Source organism: Micropterus salmoides, unplaced genomic scaffold (genome assembly GCF_014851395.1).
Source record: "Micropterus salmoides isolate LMB-PRFRI ecotype aquatic unplaced genomic scaffold, ASM1485139v1 Ms_hic_scaffold_4, whole genome shotgun sequence".
NCBI lineage: Eukaryota > Metazoa > Chordata > Actinopteri > Centrarchiformes > Centrarchidae > Micropterus > Micropterus salmoides.
This window is the reverse complement of record NW_024043372.1, coordinates 21,683,050-21,703,451: the sequence shown is the minus strand read 5'-3', so window position 1 is coordinate 21,703,451 and position 20,402 is coordinate 21,683,050. Positions and strand designations below refer to the sequence as shown.

The 20,402-nt window shown below is 41.5% G+C and overlaps 3 protein-coding genes across 4 annotated transcripts; all 3 read left to right on the top strand.

Annotated features, from left to right (window-relative positions):
- The first annotated feature begins 875 nt into the window (after positions 1–875).
- Positions 876–7,754, top strand: fbxo42 (F-box protein 42). 2 transcript variants are annotated; one of them, XM_038696782.1, is made up of 10 exons: positions 876–1,072; positions 2,001–2,280; positions 2,464–2,580; positions 3,245–3,379; positions 4,399–4,552; positions 4,676–4,786; positions 5,334–5,430; positions 5,633–5,689; positions 5,827–5,943; positions 6,049–7,754. In XM_038696782.1, exons 2-10 carry the CDS (start codon positions 2,007–2,009, stop codon positions 7,108–7,110), a joined length of 2,124 nt encoding a protein of 707 aa, XP_038552710.1. In that variant the 5' UTR covers positions 876–1,072; positions 2,001–2,006; the 3' UTR covers positions 7,111–7,754. The 2 variants fall into 2 exon arrangements, with proteins under 2 accessions (XP_038552710.1, XP_038552709.1); XM_038696781.1 differs by having other exon boundaries at positions 877–1,052.
- Positions 7,755–9,819: 2,065 nt separating this feature from the next.
- slc25a34 (solute carrier family 25 member 34) lies at positions 9,820–17,508 on the top strand. The gene is made up of 5 exons (XM_038696802.1): positions 9,820–11,130; positions 13,760–13,825; positions 14,752–14,904; positions 15,007–15,150; positions 15,296–17,508. Exons 1-5 carry the CDS (start codon positions 10,627–10,629, stop codon positions 15,482–15,484), a joined length of 1,056 nt encoding a protein of 351 aa, XP_038552730.1. The 5' UTR covers positions 9,820–10,626; the 3' UTR covers positions 15,485–17,508.
- On the top strand, positions 16,795–19,289 carry LOC119885878 (transmembrane protein 82-like). The gene is made up of 7 exons (XM_038696191.1): positions 16,795–16,800; positions 17,806–17,935; positions 18,038–18,110; positions 18,172–18,361; positions 18,520–18,937; positions 19,015–19,025; positions 19,110–19,289. Exons 1-7 carry the CDS (start codon positions 16,795–16,797, stop codon positions 19,287–19,289), a joined length of 1,008 nt encoding a protein of 335 aa, XP_038552119.1.
- Positions 19,290–20,402: the final 1,113 nt, after the last annotated feature.

The following is a 20,402-nucleotide window of genomic DNA, read 5'->3' as shown; positions in this document are numbered from 1 at the left end:
GCAATGTAAACATAGAAGAAACAAATTTACATTGTCCAAATAAGTAACTTAAGCTAAAAGAACAAGCTACTGATCACTGCATTATATTTTTATATTTTGAATAGTCACCTGCCAGCTGCCAGCTTTGTGTTTCCATTTATATAAATAAAGACATTTCCACCATAAATTGGTGCAGAATATTTCTCCAGAAGTCAGGAAATTAAGTGTTTAATGCTCAAAAACTTCTGGGCGTGTTAGTTTATTTTTCTTTTAAATATTTTGTGCTTTTTTTCATCATAAACCTTCTTCATTCGATGTTACTCACTGTCTGTAAAGTGTGCTGCGCACGGCTTCAGCATCAATAAATCTGTGATCGACCGCGTGGTCTCTTGAAGAAAGCTGTTGAAGCACATTTATCTGAATTACTATTTTAATTACACCTGGCTTGACATAGTGGCTCCCACTGAGCCTGGTTTGGCCTTTGTGAAACTGATAAAGCCAGGATGCACCGATCACACTAGGTCAAGCATAGCCTTTTCTGTTATCCTGGATTTCTAAATTCTGCTTTTGTGAAACAGCCCTAGTGTAGGTATAATAAAAATAAAATAAAAAACAATTTAAAAAAACAGGTGGATTAAATAGAGACATTTGATTTCAGGGTGCAGAGATCTGCAGTATGAGATGTGAAATTTAATACAAGCCTGCTTTCCACTCTCAGAAGTATTGCCACTATATAATTTACAACAACCAAAATGAGGTTAATCGCAACATTTATAATATAATCAATAGGTAATTATATTATAGTGTTAATTTGCTACATGTTACAGTGGTTACATGTGGTTTTTCCAACTTTCCACAGCACATTTGCCCTCAGCAGCTGGGGGCGGTGTGTTGCTCCAGGAGGACCCACCCTGGCACCAGCAGCTAGAGAGCGTCGCTGCGGAGGACGCTGTTCACGAAGCGGAAGATGGCGACTGTTTGGAGGCTGCAGAGGAACCTCCGGAGCTGATACCGGGGGAAGGAGAGGAAACACATACACTCAGAGCCCACAGAAGACCACGTCTAAAACAACGGTATTAATAATGCTGCAACAGTTGAGTGAAAGTGACGACATTTGAAGGGGGGCCCTGACAAAGTGTATGACATTAGAGGAGCTAACGCTAGTTAATTAACCTACTGCTCACAACCTCTGCTCGAGCTAACAGTAGCAAAGATTATCAGCAGAGACTGAAGATGTCAGCTAGCAGGCTAGCTAGGAGGGTGTAACGTTAGCTGAGATTCTCCTGAGAGGATGTCGTGTCATTTAGATAATTAAGAAGTGGGGGATTTACATACGTTGTCAACTAGAGATATTAAATCTATGGCTGTATAACGTTACCCGTAGCTAAAGATGCATTGATGTTAGCTAACGATAACGTGGATGCTTATGATCTGTTAGCCAGTGCTAGCATGAATTCTCAAAGGATCAAACGTTAAGTTCAATAACATGCAGCTGTTACACGCCGGTTAGTCAGTAAAATAGTCGTTAGTTGCACAAGCCATGCCGCTTTTAATCGTATAATGTATCACAAGGCTCATGTATTTTCATATGGAGTTAGCTTTAAGTGGTAATTAGCATTAGTAATCTCAACATTTAATTTATTATGTGACGCTAACGACAGCTAGTTAGAGGTAGCTAACGATATAAGAGGAACGTGCTATACGGAGGGGCCAGCTGCTAAAGAAAGGGTACCACCCGTTTCAGACAATCAAGGAGACAGTTTACATTACTGAGCATTAAATGCCCCAAAACATTTTGTGGTGGTTACAGCTTTGCAGTGTCATTGGGTTTCTTGGGTAGGACGAAATCTGCTTTCAATTTGGTTTAAGGCTTCATCCTCATTAAATTTGAGTTACAGAAATCCAGTGAAACAGGCCAGTTTTAGGCCCTGCTGTAATGTAGATAACTGTAGCTTGTGCTAAACATGCTCCTGAGCATCATGAACGTTGCATCACCTGCATGTCTCCCCATGTCTCCACAGACAATAATGTCCCGCTCCCCTGACAATGAGGATGGATGCTTTGTTGCCATGGACACTGAGGACGATGGTGCAGAGCCTGCTGGGATAACAGAGGAAGTTGAGGCAAAGATGGGGTCCTGCCGACAAGAAGGGAGCATGGACAGCGGTGCCAAAGGAGGGGGGAGAACAATGGTGGAGTTGCCAGAGGAAGTTCTCGAATATATTCTTTCCTTTCTCTCACCTTACCAGGAGCACAAGACCGCTGCGCTTGTATGTAAGCAGTGGTATCGCCTCATTAAAGGTATGCTTCTCATGTTTACATTGTGTTATATAAAACTGAATCAGAAGGTGCACTGGTTGCAGTGGGTAGCAGAGCAGTGAAATGTACTTTAAACACCGGAGAGGGGAAGTTTAAAAAGAAATTGTTGTCCACTTTACATTTTTTTTGTGTTCCTTTTGCTTATTAATATTTTATCCATACTAGGTGTTGCTTATCAGTGCTACCACGGTTTCTTAAGAGCTGTCCAGGAGGGAAATATCCAGTGGGAAAGTCGCACATACCCATATCCAGGAACCCCCATCACTCAGCGCTTCTCCCACAGTCAGTATATGCTGCTTTACAACATTTCATATCAAAATAAGTTGCATGTCATGTATGTAGTGGTGAAACTGCTTTTTAAAAATGTTCCAATGTGGTTGTAGCTGTGCATCAGATTGGAGTCCAGTGTAGAGCAGATAAAATGGCTTCTTTCCTGTATGTTGTGTAATGTTGTGTAATGTTGTGGAGGCAGCACAACAACTGATGTAAACCTGCATTACATTTTGAACAGAAATGTTTGATCTTTTGTTTTTTGAGCTTTGAAACCACAGTGATTTGTTGTGATTTGATGATGTAGCTAAATTTACTGACAAAGGGCCTCTTACCTCTAAGTTTATCTTTATGTTGAAGGAAAATAAACCATTTTAATGACGTGTGTAATAATTTGATTGTAGTGCCAGATGAGCTTAACTATAGACCATTTAGAAAAAGAATCTCTTAATGCAACTGTACTGTTACTGTAAACAACTATGTACAAACATGTCTTCGATTTTCCATTTTATTGGAAAAACGGGCACTGATTTCAGGCACTGATTTCAGGCACTGATTTCACTGTTACTTGGCACACAAAAAATCCATAAATAAAACACTCAAAGCTCACTGTTTGCTGTAGTTTGCTTCTAAGCTGTGGTTAATTTGTCTTTTTTCTTTTTTTTTCGGGTTGCAGGTGCATGTTATTACGACTCAAACCAGTCCATGTATGTGTTTGGGGGTTGCACTCAGAGTAGCTGCAATGCTGCCTTTAATGATCTATGGAGACTTGACCTCAACAGCAAGGAGTGGATCCGCCCTTTAGCCTCAGGTACGAGTAGGTTATGAGCAGTAAAAACAAAGAAAATCAGAGCTCTTTTTACGATTTATATCTCTGGTAAAATCTAACTTCACATAGGGCTTATGTAAGGGGAACAGTGGGAGGGAGAACATTAGTGAATATAGTAGTCTCATGCTCAGCAGCAGCAGCTGAGTATGCAGTATTTGAGGAGGTGGTAATAAAAAAACAATGAAGTACGTGTGAAATCAGATCGTAGTGAAATGATTTTACTAGTGCACTTTCCTTCTTATTTCTGTAAACTTTAGAGCTTATTTTGTGTTAAGAGGCAGGGCTCGATGTTTGTTGCCTGTGTAAAGAGCACTTATTGTGAGAGATTTGTTCTGCTTCATCATGAAGTTAATGTTCATGTGTTTTTTAAAAACTTGGTCACTTATATGTGAGCTGAGTTGGGAAAATAATTACTTACCTATTATTGTTCAGGCATTTTTACTTAAAAGATAATTTCTGTATTTTTAAACCTGGGCCCTATTTTCACTTATTTTGGTGTCGGTGGCTTCAGCCGGCAGCTGTGAACTCGCCTCTCACAAGATTTCAGAGTGAGAATTGTCTTTGAGCAATACTTCAGGTCCCTGTTGAAAGCAAAGGGTGTCACCGTGAGTCACTTGAAGGGATCCTTTCCATCATGATGTCCGACACCTCGAATAGCAGTCTGAGCCTATTGGTGGCAAAAAGAAGCATGTTTTGTGGATGTAATTTTGCGCCCGGAGGACTTTGTTGCAGCCTCTGCAGCTGAAACATCTACGGATTCTAAAACTTTTTGTCATTCCACACCAAATTATGTGAAAATAGGGCCATGCTTAAAAAATGCCGAAATTACCCTTGAACGTATTAAGCAGGACTCAACTTAAAGTGATTTAAAAGTGCATTTTTTTTCCTCCACTGAAATTTTTTTCACTATATATGAATTGGATTATTGACTTGTACATGCATACAACATCATGCTTATTAAGCTCAAATTTGAGTCCTATCTTTGCTCTTTCCTTTTACAGGCTCTTATCCGTCTCCCAAAGCTGGAGCGACTCTAGTGATGCACAAAGACCTGTTAGTGCTGTTTGGGGGATGGACTCGCCCCAGCCCGTATCCACTGCACCAACCAGAAAGGTTTTTTGATGAAATCCACACCTACTCTCCGTCAAAGAACTGGTGAGAGGGACTTGAGTACTTTGAGTTAAAAGATGTTGTTATAACAAGTTGAGACTTGGTACAGTTTCATCATCATCCTCTTTTTCTTCCTCTTTGTGATTCGTTTATCTTCTGTTGTCTCAGGTGGAACTGTATAGTAACAACACACGGACCTCCACCTATGGCTGGCCACTCCTCCTCTGTAATTGCAAACACCATGGTGGTGTTTGGTGGGTCACTAGGAGCACGTCAAATGTATGAATGTATTACTTATATTTAATTACACATTATCCAAAACTGAACTGCTTAAATTAAATGTGAAATCTGTAACATTTTGCGCATTAACATAACAACAAAGATGACGAGGCATGTAGTACCATGTTTGCAAAGGTGTTTAACTTCGTTGTTCGTAGACAACTAAAACTGTAATTGGCTTCTCAGGTGTCGGGTGATTAAGTATATGATTTACTGAGTTGATTGCCTACAGACCAAATATGCAATCATTATAGTTGAGCACTTACATAATGAAATAGACCAAAAAACGTGATGCAGTAACTGTTACACAGCCGATGTAGACGGGCTGTGGAGACCTGGACAGATCTAATTCGACAAATCTGATTAATATCCTGTCTACAAACAAGGTAGTGTTTTACTACACTATGTCATAGAAATGGATTTTTTAAGGTAATTTAAAAAGCCTTACATATTGCTGTCTTAAACTTTCTTAATTGTAGTTATTATTGCTGAATAATATCTTGGGCTGTCACACCTCACCATGTTGTTGTACCCTCCGATGGTTCAGGAGTAATGAAGTCTGGGTTCTGGATCTAGAGCAGTGGTCCTGGTCCAAACCACCCATATCTGGCCCATCACCTCACCCGCGAGGTGGCCAATCACAAGTAAGTAAATTTTTTTTCTGACAATATTAGATGGTATTATTTCTCATTTCAGGTTTTTTAATAAGGTCCTACCTCATCAGATGATGACATTATTTTAAATAAAGTGTTTTGACCGTTTGTCTTCTCCATGCACTTTACAAGCGAGTGACTTAACTTTTTTTATGTGAAATGAAAAGATACCTTTTACATGTTGTCCTATTAGATTGTGATTGACGATCAAACATTGCTCATCTTGGGAGGCTGCGGTGGTCCTAATGCAGTAAGTAGTTGTCTTTTTTTTTTTTTTTTTTACTTCATCCTGGTATCGGAACAAGATATCTATATCTTAAAGCAAATGCTCCATGTGACTGTAAGCGACTACAGTTATACCATATCCTGTTGTCTTGTGTTTTAAAGCTCCTTAAAGATGCTTGGCTCCTCCACATGGATGCACCACCATGGAGGTGGCAGCAGCTGCAGGTGGAAAACGAGGACCACGGAGCCCCGGAGCTGTGGTGTCACCCAGCTTGTAGAGTAAGTGTCTGTCTCAGCTGTCAGCCCTGTTCTGCATGTCTGTGTGTGTGTACTCATTAGATCACTAATGTGTCTTTTGTTCCCATCTTGTTCATTTAACTCAAGGTGGGCCAGTGTGTCGTGGTCTTCTCACAGGCTCCATCTGGCCGCGCGCCGCTTAGCCCAAGTCTTAACTCTCGGCCCTCCCCCATAAGTGCCACGCCTGCCCCTCTGGGCCCTGAACCGCCTTCCCTGCGCTCTCAGTCTCCTGTTCGGAGCGGGGCTGCTGGTGTTGTCCTGGGAGCTGTTGAAGAGGCTCCTTGTGTAAATGGTCGGTGGGGCACGCTGAGACCTCGGCCTTCAGCGAGAGGAAGTGCCAGAGATGGGAGCCCATCCTCATCCCAACAGCCGTCTCCTTTACAAGGCCCAGACAGCCCTCCTCTTCCTCCACTTCCCCCGTTATTAAATGGATCCTCCCCTTCACCCCGGACCAGTCCAGCCCAGGCTGCGTCTCCTCCCTCTCGCCCTCACCTGCCTGCTTCCACAGACTATGGTTGGGAGTCTCCCCCTTCTGCCGCTCACCACCCTGAGGTGCCCAGCACTAACGGCCTGCATACACCTCCTGCAGTCTCCCCACACACTCCCCCAGGAGCAGTGTCCCCCGCTGCCTTACGACGAGGTCTGGAGGCAGTGAAAAACAAATCTTCCTCATCATTGCCGTCTTCATCGTCATCGTCTTCCCTTCAAACACAGGGGGCTTCTCCTGGAGGAGCAGGTGGTGGAGGAGGAGGAGCAGGTCCCCCTGGGACCCCTCCGTCGTCATCCTCCAGCCCTCCACAGGCCGCTGGAGCTGATGGACATGCTATCCCGCCTATTGCACGGCGTCTTGGCCATCACCCACCTCAGAGCCTGAACGTAGGGAAACCTCTGTACCAGTCTCTAAACTGCAAGCCTATGCAGATGTACGTGTTGGATGTGTCCCGGGCCAAATCCGCTGGGGTGGTGTCTTGGAGAGTTTACGGGAACGGGACTCCCGCTGCGGTTACGGGGCCACCTGAGACCAGCCTTCACACAGTGGTGCAGGGCAGGGGAGAGCTCATCATTTTTGGGGGCCTCATGGACAAAAAACAGAATGTGAAGTACTACCCTAAAACCAACGCCTTGTACTTTGTACGCGCTAAAAGGTAATGCAGCTCCGGGCGGATTTGGAAGACAGACGCTCCACCCTGTGACCACACAAGGGAAATGACACACAAGGCCTTTTTCCTATAGAGAGGATTATGGGGGGATAAAAAAACATAATCATTGTTTGATGTTCCACTTCAAATTCACTATTCTCCATTCTGCCTACTGCAAGCATTCAAAATAAAACACTTTAACTACACTTTGATAAAAACATTTGTTGGAGTGGGAGAATTGTGTGTGCGAGTGTGTACGCGTGAGTGGGTGGATGGTGTTCCATTTATATTGTAAGAGTGAGCGTGTGACTGCAGTGATTAGAGAGAACAGGACATTATTTTGTTATTCCCCAAAAGGTTATCAACCAAACAAAAACATTTCTGTTTTTTTGTCACCCTCTTCTGAACTCTCAAAAGAGGAACTGTTGATGCTGTTGACAGAAACGGTTGACGACTACCTTGCTTTTTGTATCACTCTTTAAACTTGCAATGTTTACATTGATAACTGTGTGTGTGTGTGTGTGTGTGTGTTATGTGTGCATGGTGGTGGTTAAAAGTTGTTGACTTATGTGTGTCGGGGGCCAAGATGGGTGAGAGGTGTGGCACTGTACTATAAACATAGTTAAACAATAAAGGCCTTTGTCTGCTCTGTCACGGTCTTAAAATTTCTGCTCTGTGTATGTTTGTGTGTTTGCTTGCATGCGTGTGTATGTTGTCTGTTAAAACCTCACTGCACTGACAAAAATATCTCTCATAAGGTACATTAGTAGCTGTTTTGGAGCTTTCTATCATATCACACGACCTTCCTCTGCAGGTGGAGTTGTCACAGATATCTAGATTCAGACTTCCATTGTATTCTGAACAAGAACTTTCTAAGTGTGGTATGGAAGGAAAAAAAGGCCATAATTTAAATTTTATAAGAATCTGAAAAACAAAATTTGGAGATTTTATCTGCTAAATATTTCATGTTCATATTTAAATGCTACTGAATTCCATAAAAAATATTTTACATTTAAAAAACCGTCTCACTTTGGTTGGTTGGAATTCCCTTTTTTGATTTTTAAAGTAATTTCAAGGAGTGAAAGAAAATGATTCAACACAGCATTGAAAAAAGGTCCAATATTCCAAAAACTTTATTCAGTTGGTCGTTTTTGGACCTGAACATTTAAATCAAGATAAAGAAAACTCCCAAGTTGTTCAAAGTTGTGTTGGGTTCATTTAGACACCAAACGTAAAGGTGAACATTACAAACCTAAGTGGGCTTTAGCTATGTTGACTTTCCCCTCGCGAGATTAATAAAGTGTATCTAATGTCATATTGGAGTTACAGTTGTCAAAGGTTTCTGACTTGTAGGTAGTGTTTGCATCACGGCAGCTCTGATATATCCACCTTGGCACTTACCAATACGGAAGTGCCTGAAAACCAAATGAATATGGACGCCTCAGTTCAGCCAAAGACTGTTCAATGTAATGAAACAATTTAATGCCTATATTGTCATAATGTCAGTGCACAGTTTTGTAATCCTAACACAACAAACTCTGTGACTTAAACGCTTGCGGGTTGATATGTGAATCTTTCCAATCTCTGTCATCCATATGATGTGAAAGCGGTATTTAACTCATTCACCTGAACTCTTGTCTTCGATCATGTTACCGACGGAACAGAAAAAAAGTAACAAAACATATTATCATCTGTAGCTTGGGTGTAACCAATCGAACTTTCTGTCTGAAGATGTGATAACAAAACAACTATGTGCTTTGCAATTTATTGAAATGACCAGGAAAATCAAACTGTAAATTCATAGATGGTTTTCAAAAAAGGTAAATTCAATAGTATTTATATTTTTACATTAAATATTCAGTAGTGATTCAATTTCACAGTTAACTAACTGTTAATTAACTGTTCCATTTATATTGTAAGATAAAAATTATTATGGCTTTTCTTTTCTTCCATAAGAAGTCTTTAAATTACTCACTGAACACCTACAGCTCAATGACAACTGAGCACACTCCAGCTGCAGAGGAAGATCATGTGAAACCATCGAAAGCTTCTGGACAGCCACTTATCGACCTCGTGGTTAGATTGTTTTTCTCCGGGGCTGTTTCAAAGATCGAGAATGAACTTCCACTCTCTAGTTGTGTCATTAGATTCATTCAGAGGCACTGGAAGTCATATATCTGATTGGAGTAGTAGTACAAGAGCGCCCTCTAGTCACTCTTTTGCATACAGCACAAAAAGTAGAGTAAATGAGTCACCTCATCTTCAAGTATCATTTGTTCCAAATGTAATTTATAGCAGACACATTTCAAAGCAAGTGCTTAGCAAATGTACCATATTATCTTTCCTTCTAAAACAATTGTTCATATAAGAAAAGGCTTCATTAAACGGTATGGTGCCAGAGCACAGGTTTGTTTGTTTAGTTTCTGAGATTATCCATACTATTTTTGGCAGATTAACCTTGTTTCTACATCTATCTCAGTCAGTGTTTGGATCCTTGCTCTCCTTTCCCTCAGACACCCCTCCCTCCCCCCTTGACCAACAATAACCTTTTACCCAGAGAGCTCCTATAGGACCATAGCAGGGGCAGTTTAGAGCAGAGCCATTTGATTCGTGCAGACTTGGGCATATGGCGATGTGGCAGACAGGCCTGAAACTGTATTGGCTCTGAATGGGGCCGGTGGGAGGAGACTTTGACAATGAATGTGCTGAGGGCACATGTTTACAATGATGAGGAAGAATGGAGCTGCACAGGATCATTAAACACTGAGTGTTATTTGAATGAAGTGACCAAATTCAAGAGATATTTTCTGACTTTTCAAAAGGCACGTGAGAGGAGTTTTCTATTTGAGTGTGTTTGACCACTGTGCTTGTTTTGTGCTTGTATGTTGGATTGAATGAAATTGACTGGAGTGGTATGTGTGTTCATGTCAGGTGATCTTGTGTGTTTGTGCGTGCGCTTGTCTGCTCTTTAAGATGCATGCTTTGATGTTTGATTTAGTGTTAAATGAAGCTGTTCTCTATCTGTGCTTGCAGGTGTAGTGTTTAAATTTCACACATGCTGCCAGTTTAGAGAGTTAAACTGGGAAATATTATCTGACAGGCTTTTTAAATGTCTCTCTCATGTGAGGAGCTAAAACCTGAACATTTCCTTTCCAGCAGGATTCCTCTCTGAAGTCTTTCTTCTGACGCACTCTCTGTCCTGATACGTAGGGCTCAGCCTCTGTAACCACACCTGAACCTTACAGTTTAAAAATACTTCAACATGAATGAATTCTCTTGCAGATGGTGACTCTTTTGAACAGACTGACAGTCGAGAGTCACTACACTACAAAGTCACTACTGAAAGGGCTTGTTGACCCACAGTGTCACAGGAGAAACATGTGTTATCACAAAAGCTGATAGCATTTGACTTCACTGTTCTGTACCAAGTACAACACACTCTTCCTGTTCCCTGAACAAGCTGAGACAAGGGGGACAAGTCATCAGGTGAGCTGTCAGGACAAACTGTGAAGCTCACTTCTCAGGGATGACCAGTGCTCGGCTGCTGAAAACTTCACCAGAAGAGTCTTTGTTTGGCGCCCAGCCTGCCCTCAGGATGGCATCCACTCTGTCCGCTGTACCCCATGGTGGCGTCCTCGGCCCCTCGTCACCCACTCCAGCTGTCTGGCCTCCTCTGGACTTCGCCCTTGGTGCTCTTGCCTGCTGTGCCGCCTGTGTGTTCACCAATCCACTGGAGGTTGTGAAGACCCGTCTGCAGCTTCAGGGAGAGCTGCGTGCACGGGGATCCTACCAGAGACACTACCACGGCGTCCTGCAGGCCCTCTGGGTGGTGGGCCGCACTGATGGGCTCCGGGGCCTGCAGAAGGGGCTCTCAGCCGGGCTGATATACCAGGGAGTGATGAACGGTGTGAGGCTGGGCTCCTACTCCTACTGTGACGCTCTGGGTATCACCAAGTTCCACGGCGGGAGTCTGCTGGCAGGGGCAGGGGCTGGGGCGCTGGGTGCATTTATTGCCTCTCCTGCCTACCTGGTAAGTTTACTAAAGTTTCACCTTTGTTATTGCATCAACTATCACAGCGGTTCCCTGTATTTTATGTGACACCTTCATTGAAAGCATTTTCAACTTGCGACCACTCATCACAGGGTCCATGTCTGTGAGTTGTCAGCAGTTCATTTGAAGTGATCTTTTTCCTTGTCGGACTGATTAATTTGAACAGTTTTTAGGGTCCTGAAGAGGCAACAAACGTCCTACACTGGTACTTGTCTTGCGACCCCATACATTCTTCTTGCACTCCCTGCGTGAACATCGCTCTGTAGGCCATTATAGGTCAGCTTTAAAGGTTGATTAAATCAGAAGGTGTTACAAGCCATCTGTGATTTTTGTTTTGTTTTTGTGTCATTACTTAATGTTAGATTCAGGTACATTGCTGTTACTGTTTGTGCATAATGCTGAATGAGAGTCAGCTCTTAATCTCCTTTTTTTTCTTGTGAGCATTTAAAAAATGTGCCTCAAATGTTGTATGAGATGTGTCACTTTGGTGCTATGTGTTGCATCTATCTGTGTATAAGCACAATAGGTAAAAAAAACTAACAGGAACTTGAAACCCCATGTACCACTGAGTGGATCATCTGATTAGCCTCACACATGTTAAAGAAAACCAAACAAGTTAATTAACAGTCAAACAACTGACATAAGCTAAAAGAAGACAATGGAGCTAGTGTGAAAGATGATATGGCTAATCGTCTTCTGAGGCAAGCACCAGATATATTATGCAAAAGGTTTCAGTAGCCTACAACACTGTGTTAATGCAAACAGACCATACTGTTTAAACAACACACACATAAATCAGACTGTGTTTGCACTTGGTGGTCAGCGACAAGCTCTTAGATTATGTTGTTAACTTACACTCCATAAAGCTTCTTTGTACAGTACATTTCTACATTAAAAGATATGTTTCCATACCCATATGTTTGTTGAAACTGTTTTTGGTTGCTGTAATCATTCCTCCTCTCCAAGCTGGCCCTGAAGACATCCTTTCCTAACACGATTCCAATGCAGGTGATGGAGGACAAAATCTACAGTCCTCATCCTGCGTTGGTCGAAGCAAGTTATGGTCTTTATAGTATGAAATTCCCCAGACTGTGTTTCTCGCTGAGCTTTGGCACAGAGATGGTAACACAAAGAGGAAATTTTGTACTAAAAATAATGCAAATATTGAAGATAGTTTATTTCGTCGCTTTAGAAAGGGATGTTTTCAAAAATCAGTATGGCCTTTAACAAAATTTACACCCACCAATAACTCTTTCAATGAAAATGTGAACATATACATACTGTGTGTGTGTGTGTGTGTGTGTGTGTGTGTGTGTGTGTGTGTGTGTGTGTGTGTGTAACATGACCTTAAGCTGACCTAACCATGTCTTGGCCATGTCTGTGTATACACACACACACACACACACACACACACACACACACACACACACACACACACACACACACACACACACACACACACTTAAAGGACAAACTATAACTTTATTTGTGACACTAAAGGGATCTTTCCCTGTAGTAGTTTAAGAAACAAAAAAGATGAGAAAACAGCAGCAGCTTCCTTAATGGGCAAAATCAATGAGGGGTGTCACTCTATAATTATTGAAATAATGAAAGAAAAGAATTATAAAACTTAAATTCAAATCTGACATTGTAAAACATCAGCAACTGACCTGAACAACAATATTATAAGTCGTCACAAACAGAGACTCAAAAGCTCACCAGCTCAGTTTCAAAGGCGTCTCACATCTCCTAAGTCTAATTTTATTCAGTAAGTGCGCTTGTGAGGCAAAGAAAAATTACATGGGGGTGTGAGTCGGGTTAGTCACAGGTCACATCTAATCCGCTTACATCTGGTTTTGAGGAAAAATTAACTTGACCTTAAGCTGACCTAACCATGTCTTGTCCAGATGGATAAGTAATATTTATTTTCATTACCCATCTGTCCACATCCAGGTCCCTCTATATAACCAGGGAATTAAAGCACTCATAAAGTTGTCATGTTTTGACGTCTCAAATGTCATGGTCTCTTGATTTACTGTACACTTTATGAATGTCCTCCACATGTCCCCTTTTATACGACAGCAGTAGTGTTGTTGTTTTTTTTGCCTCAGCTGTCAGTCCATACATTTTAAACCATCCAACCTTTTTGCATCGTCATGGAAAGACAATATTGTTTGATGACATGTTTGTGTATATCTGGGTCACTAAATATACCCTGCACGTTGCTTCAACCTGCCAAAAATATACAGTATCTTGTGGCTCCTTGCTGTGTGCTGTTGACAGTGAAGGAAGGAAGGAGAGGTGAAGGTTATTTTATTGACACACTGTATGGTGCACCTGTTGTTGTTGTTGTTAAGGTTTGGCGCAAATGACTCACTGGGGAATTTGTTAGACAAGTTCCTGGCAAATTATGTGTTATGCAACTCATACCTGGTCAACATTAGCAGAGTTACCTGTTATTGTTATATCACATCCTGTCATCTGACTCAGACTTCATCCAACTTAGTGACAAGTCCAGTTTTGTCTGTACTTGGATTATTTATTTTGGCGCAGTATTTAGTACAGTCTGAATGCATATTAAACTGTGTGTGCTGCATTTTCTTCACAGGTGAAGACCCATCTGCAGGCTCAAACAGTGGAAGCCATAGCAGTAGGCCACCAGCATAACCATCTGGTAGGACAGACACGTTCAAAATAAGACATGAAAACATTATAAGTTGTTTTATGTAAAATTATTTTATAGTGTGTATGCAGATGCTTTACTTAAGTAAAAGCCATTCATTCAAAATCCAAAGTATGTCAGTACATTAAGCAGCATTTTAATATTCTAAATACTTATTAAACTGTTTGGGAGTTTCATCATAATAAAGCACCATGTTTTATACAGTGACTAAAACATACCCATAGTCTACCCACACAGGTGTAAGGGTGTATATTAACTGTACTTGATTGACAGCCATCTCCACCTACCGTACACCTGATTAGAGGTCTAACCAGCCAGAGTGGTTAAAAATATCTGTTTGGGTGTCAAGTACTTTTCATTTAAGTAATTAAGTGATTAATATTATTATAATATTATTGTATTTGTGTAAAAAGTGCAATATCTCTTTCTGAAATGTAGCAAAGTAGAAGAATAAAGTTGTACTTTAGGCATTTGCGCTTGAGTAAATGTAGGTCAACATCCCACCACTGATAGATATTTTAATGTTTAAACTTTGTACTGATGCCACACGTGTGCCACATAATGTAAGGAGCGAAGTCAGGCCAACTTGTTGTATTCAGTCATCCACATAGGCTCAGTTTTACACAATAAGAGAAAAAAAACATTTGTAGAGGTGGAAATATAGCACCCATTATGAGATACAGTGATCTAAATGCCATCAATACATGTTTATACACACAGCATTAAACTTCTATTATAAACAGACTTCTTTGCACTGGTCTGACCCAAAGTTATACGCATGAAAAAGGCTCTTTAATACATCAGAAAATGGCTCCTAAAAAGGACATAACACATTTCTATCACTATATACCACCACCACATGATAGAAAAACATACAAAGAATCATTCCAACTTTGTTTTCTTTCTTTCTACTTCAGGGAGTCTCTGATGCCTTTGCTACCATCTATAGAAGAGAAGGTTTCATTGGCCTTTGGAGGGGTGTGAACGGGGCTGTGCCTCGAGTCATGGTGGGATCAGCTGCTCAACTGTCAACCTTCACCTCAGCCAAAGACTGGGTGTCACATTCCCAGGTAGATGTGGCAAACAGCTGACATTTACAGCACAATGAAACCGAGCATTGGCCATCACTCTGTCAGCCAACCTCAGTTAATAATTTCTTTCTTTTGTTGCAGTGGTTTATTCCACAGTTCAGTAACAGCTGGCTCACGGCTTTGATAGCTGCCATGATAAGTGGAGTCGCTGTGGCAATCACCATGACACCATTTGACGTCATTAGTACACGTCTGTACAACCAGCCGGTGGATGAGTTTCATAGGGTGAGTTTAAGTGACCTCTTTTCAGCAAATTTGTTCTTGCACTCAATAATGGTGCAAAAGACTGTTGTCAGGTCAAGTATTCTAGCTAAATGCAGACTAGGATGAAAACTCCGGACACTTAATATTTTCTTTGTCTGCCTTTCAGGGGCGTCTGTATCATGGATTTTCAGATTGTATGCTGAAGGTGTGCCAAGCTGAGGGCGTGCTGGGGTTATACAAAGGCATGGGCCCTGTTTTCCTGCGTTTGGCCCCACACACAGTGCTCAGTATGCTGTTCTGGGATTTGATGAGGCAACAGACCGTGAAGGACAACCAGAGGCAGGGAAGGAGCTAAAATATCCAACACCTACGTGTCACTGACTGGTCTCAGTTACAGCTATCGAAGAAGTGGTCCATCAGTTAATTGAATACTGAATTTAAAAGCAAATGTTCAACATTTTAGTAAAGTTATGTAAATGTTCAAGTATTTGAATGGTCATCCATCTTCCTTGCATCAGACAGAGCAAGTCTCACTTAAAGGAAGAGTTTGACATTTTGGGGAATCTGCTCATTCAGTTACATGATAAGATTGATACCCCTCTCGTGTCTGTGTCGTAAAAATGACGTTACCACCATCTGCTGGTTAGCTTAGCTTAAGCCCCATCCACACTACTGCGTTTTCGTTTTAAAATGGAGACCTTTTGCTGCATTTGCACCTCCCGTCCAGACTAAAATGGCGAAAACGAAGACCTGAAATGGAAAGGTTTTGAAATGCTGCCGACTCCGTTTTTCGTTTTGAAACTCCGGAAGACGTTTTAGTGGAGACGTGGCAAGGAGGACGGAGGACTTTGACGCAGTCGGTCATGCTTGGCTCTCTCATTGGGCCTTATAATAAACTGTATGGGTCATATCAGTCATGCAAAGCAGACACACGGTGCTACTGACAGAGTTTTTGACTTTGTATTTTTATTAAAATATTCTGTACCACGCGCTTATCTGCCTACACCTGTACTGTGCATGTCGCCGTTTACTTTGCAACAACTCCCAGTCTGTTTTATGCTGCCACAGCCTTTTAATTCCTGTGTTACATTCAGTAACAGTCCCATCTCCTTATTGGTCCATGCAAAGAAAATCTGGTCTGATTCTTTGTCTGCATTACTTTATTCTTTTGTCTGTAACTACAGAATAGACCATCTGCTCCATGATTACACTGGCACGTACATGCCCAGTGTATGTGAACAGCCACTAGATGTGTGTTTTCAGGGTTTTCAGTCATTTTAATGTAGACGGAGATCATGTAGATAGAGGAAAACGCTGGTGTGGACGTAGAATGTATTCGTTTTAATTCTCCGTTTGTAAAATAAAATGGAGTAGTGTGGATGGGGCATGATGATAGAAAAGAAGGGAAGAACGGCTAGCTTGGCTCTCTCCAAAAGTAACAAAACTCACCTACCAGCACCTCTAAAGCTCTCTAATTAACACATTATATGAGAACAACAAAAATCATAGTGTAAACATGTTCATTTGAATCTCCACTGGTTGCCTGGCAACTACTTAGAGACAAGAGTCCTGCACATAAGCGCTCCACAAAATGGCATATTGTCATTTTTTAGACTTGTACAGATTAAATCAAATATAACCTGTTAATAAGTTTGAACTTTAGAGATGCTGGTAGGTGGATTTAGTTACCATTTGATAGAGCTACATTAGCTTTTCCCCTGTTTCCCGTCTTTGTGCTAAGCTAAACTAAGCTAAGCTAAGCTAATGGCTGCTGGCTGTAGCTCCTAATTTACCGTAACAACATGAGTCCACCAGAAAGTGAATACGCATATTTCCCAAACTTTCAAACTGTTCCTTTAAGTAAGACTCGCTCTGTCTGAAGCAAAGAAGATGGATGAGCATTGACACATGTTGCACAGACTCTGAGCCGATGAACTATCAGGTTTCACCTTAATACCTCAAACAATGAATTTACAAGCAAGGTCTTGGGCTTTTACATGTCGGCTCGCAGCAAAGCTAGAATGAGAGAAGTGAGACCCATATGGCCTGCAAGGCTACCAATGGAGTGCTGATGACCTAAAGATATTAAAACAAACTCTGTATTCCATGGTTGTAGTTTGTGTTAGTGTGGCTGCTGTGATTTTTCACAATTTAATGTATATTTCAAGCTGCCTTGTCTGTTATTTGTAAAGGAAGACATCTGATGGGAATGTTTATTTACTTACATATGAACTACTGGTACATAAAGCCCATAATACCATTTGATGTGAAGTTCTTCTTTACAAAAATGTAAGCTACGGGTACTTCAAGCCTTTGTACAGCAGGTAGTTATAATAATAATAATAATAATAAAGACATTTTTGTATGAAATGCGTTAAATGCATTTGCTTTTGTATCCTTGGACAGAAATGCTCTTTGAAATACATTGTAAGCAAAGGTGTCTGATTGCTCTGTGAGCCTAATAATCTTGAGAGGATTTTTAGCCTCTTTCATCAGGGAATGATTAAACTGACGAGCATGCTGAAATCAGATTTAACCTTTGGGACTTCAGCAAGGAGAGAACTCGGACCAGATCAGCAGGAACAAATAAAGGCAACGTGAAAGTTTGTCTCACAGGAATTCAGCATTAACTAAGTCAGGCTCTTAGATTGAAGAAGCATGAGTGAGATGATATAGACCTTTTTTGTGTCCTTGTTCTTGAGATATTACAGGGAAAACATAAAAATGTTTTTCCCCTTCTCCTGGATCCCGGGAACCTATGAATGGACTCCTTTTGATTCAAACCCAATAGACTTCTTTTTCCAAGGTGAGTCCATGTTGTGGTTTTGTTCCTCATGGCGATAAAAAGCTAAATTCGCAGTACTTCACTTGCTTATTCTTTGATTTTGGTGTTTTTCATGTTTTAAAGGTCTTGTGGCTGCATGTGGAATATCAGTGCTGTGCAATCTCATGAGAGTTTACCACTTCATTGAAACATGCAGGTGAGCTTATTATGCAAAATGCAAATGCTATGAGATAGCATTTTTTTTTTTATTCACACAGTGACTCTGAATCTGAAACTGAAAGCAAACAGAGGTCATCACCTGGCAATCCTCTGAGAGCGAGCTGGAAAACAGCTCTCCAGTTCTGGTTGCTGACGGTCCTTCTGTCTCTGGTGGGCTCGAGGGTTTCCTCTCTGATAGTGCTGGAGTTTTCTCTCAGAGCTGTTGCTGCTTGGACATCAACAGGACTTGTGAGTTCCTCAAACACATGAACAGCTAATAACGCATTGATTTAGGCTTGTTTTACATCTGTCTGCACTTTCTGTGTTTGTTCTTGTGTTCAACGTTTATCTTTCTAATTCAGTTCTGACCTACTTTCATTCACATCCCTGTATCTACCTGAACTCAGGATGCCAATGGCAGAGGCCTAGACCGGCTCCTGGTCCAGTGTCAATTCTCCCTGGGTTGCGGCCTCACCTGTACTCTGTTCTTCCTCCATCAGGGGGCTCCATACAGCTCCCTCAGTTTGTTTCTGGCAGCTGCTCTCAGCTGGGCACTGGCAAGCCTCAGCCACAGTCTGTGGACCCATGTGGCCAGACTCTACCCACTACATAGCACAGAGCATTACTGTGGGAAGTGCATCACCCTACTGACCTCCGGACACACCATACTGGCTTCAGTGCAAAGAGTGGTTGTCTTGGCCTTTGCTCTCGCAACTGTGGCTTCCACCATTATGGTTTATGACCACTTCCTGTCCCAGAATGATGCTCTTAAGTTTTGGACTCCATTGACTCTCTGCTACGCTATATTGGTGGTCTATATTCAAGGTGATTGTCTGGACAGCTTATAAACCCCCCCCCCAAAAATATGAAACAAATCCATACAAATGATGTTGACATCTCAGAAAGCCAGCAGGTATCACAACATTCAAAGGTTACACTGCTGTGGCCACAAAAGACCTTTCCTCACTATTGTGTAACTTTTTGTTTCATTTTGCAGGATCAGAATCTGCACACGGGCACACAGGCCCTGTTGCACACTGCAGTAGTGCGACTGGCAGCCTTACTGGTGCTCATGCTGACCGTGGGTAACTGGTATGATGTCCTGCACATCCTCATCTCTTTCCTGGGCGAAGCAGTCTGCCTGCTGCCCTCTCTGGACCTGCTTCAAGCTGCATGAAAGGTCTGTAGGTCAATCATCTCTTCCCACTTCCACAGTTGGTTTTGACAATGTATTTTATCATTCCCTTTCTTGCATTTAAATTGTCACCGCTATGACATTTAATTCTCCTGCTTAATTTTTAGGAAGAAGACACACACTTAAGGAAATGTGAACTGAGCTCCAGGAAAGGAAGGCAAACACAACAAGACAGCTGATGGTGTACTAGTGACTACCTCGAATGTCAAGGTGCTAATACTCTATGTTAATAATAATAATAAAGACTAGGGCGTACTTACTGTCACTGTCATTTTTGTTCTTGTTTTAGACTGAACAAAAGAATGAGGAGCATTTAGCAGCTGCTGTTTTCTTTACAGTATTACCGTAAGATTAGGCTTTTCAGCCAATGTGATGATTGTGTGATAATATGGGTTGTTTGGATACTTCATACTGTAATGTAAAACAAATACATGAAAAGCAGTTGTCAAGCAGCATAATAAATATTCTGTATTCTAACACAGCATAATTATACCAAGCCTGAGTAATTTAATGAAGTCAGAGAGTGAAATAGAGATGAGCAGAAAGCTGATGAAAGGTACACAATGTGAACAGATTAGACCTCCACCAGCAGAGGATGTAGACTTGTAAATGTAAACAGTCTCCAATATGGTCAGGGATGTAAAGTATCTTATTACTAAGTACTCATTGCTATAACTGAGAAGAAACCATTATTTGAGAGGTATTCTTTGAGAAGCACTTCGTTTATGAATAATACATTGATGAATAGCAGAGAAAGTGGTCAGGAGTGTTTGTACAATTTAAGATGGTAATCATCAGGACGGTGACTGTATGTCACTAATTAAAGGGGCACTTCACCAAGTTTACACATGAAGATCAGGTCACTCGTCATGAGTCAGCCTGTGATTCTGTAACTGTGGAAGGAGCTTTGTCAAGTTTAAAAAAACAAAACAACAACCCTGATGATGGCATAGCAAAGTGTTGGGACCTTAGGCACTTTCACACTACCTTATTTTCCAGGAATGTTACGCCAAAATGCTGAATCGCTGCACTGAATGAAAGCGGAGCTGGAAAGGGGTCTGATTTGATCCGCCTCTGAGCCAGGAACATAGTAAC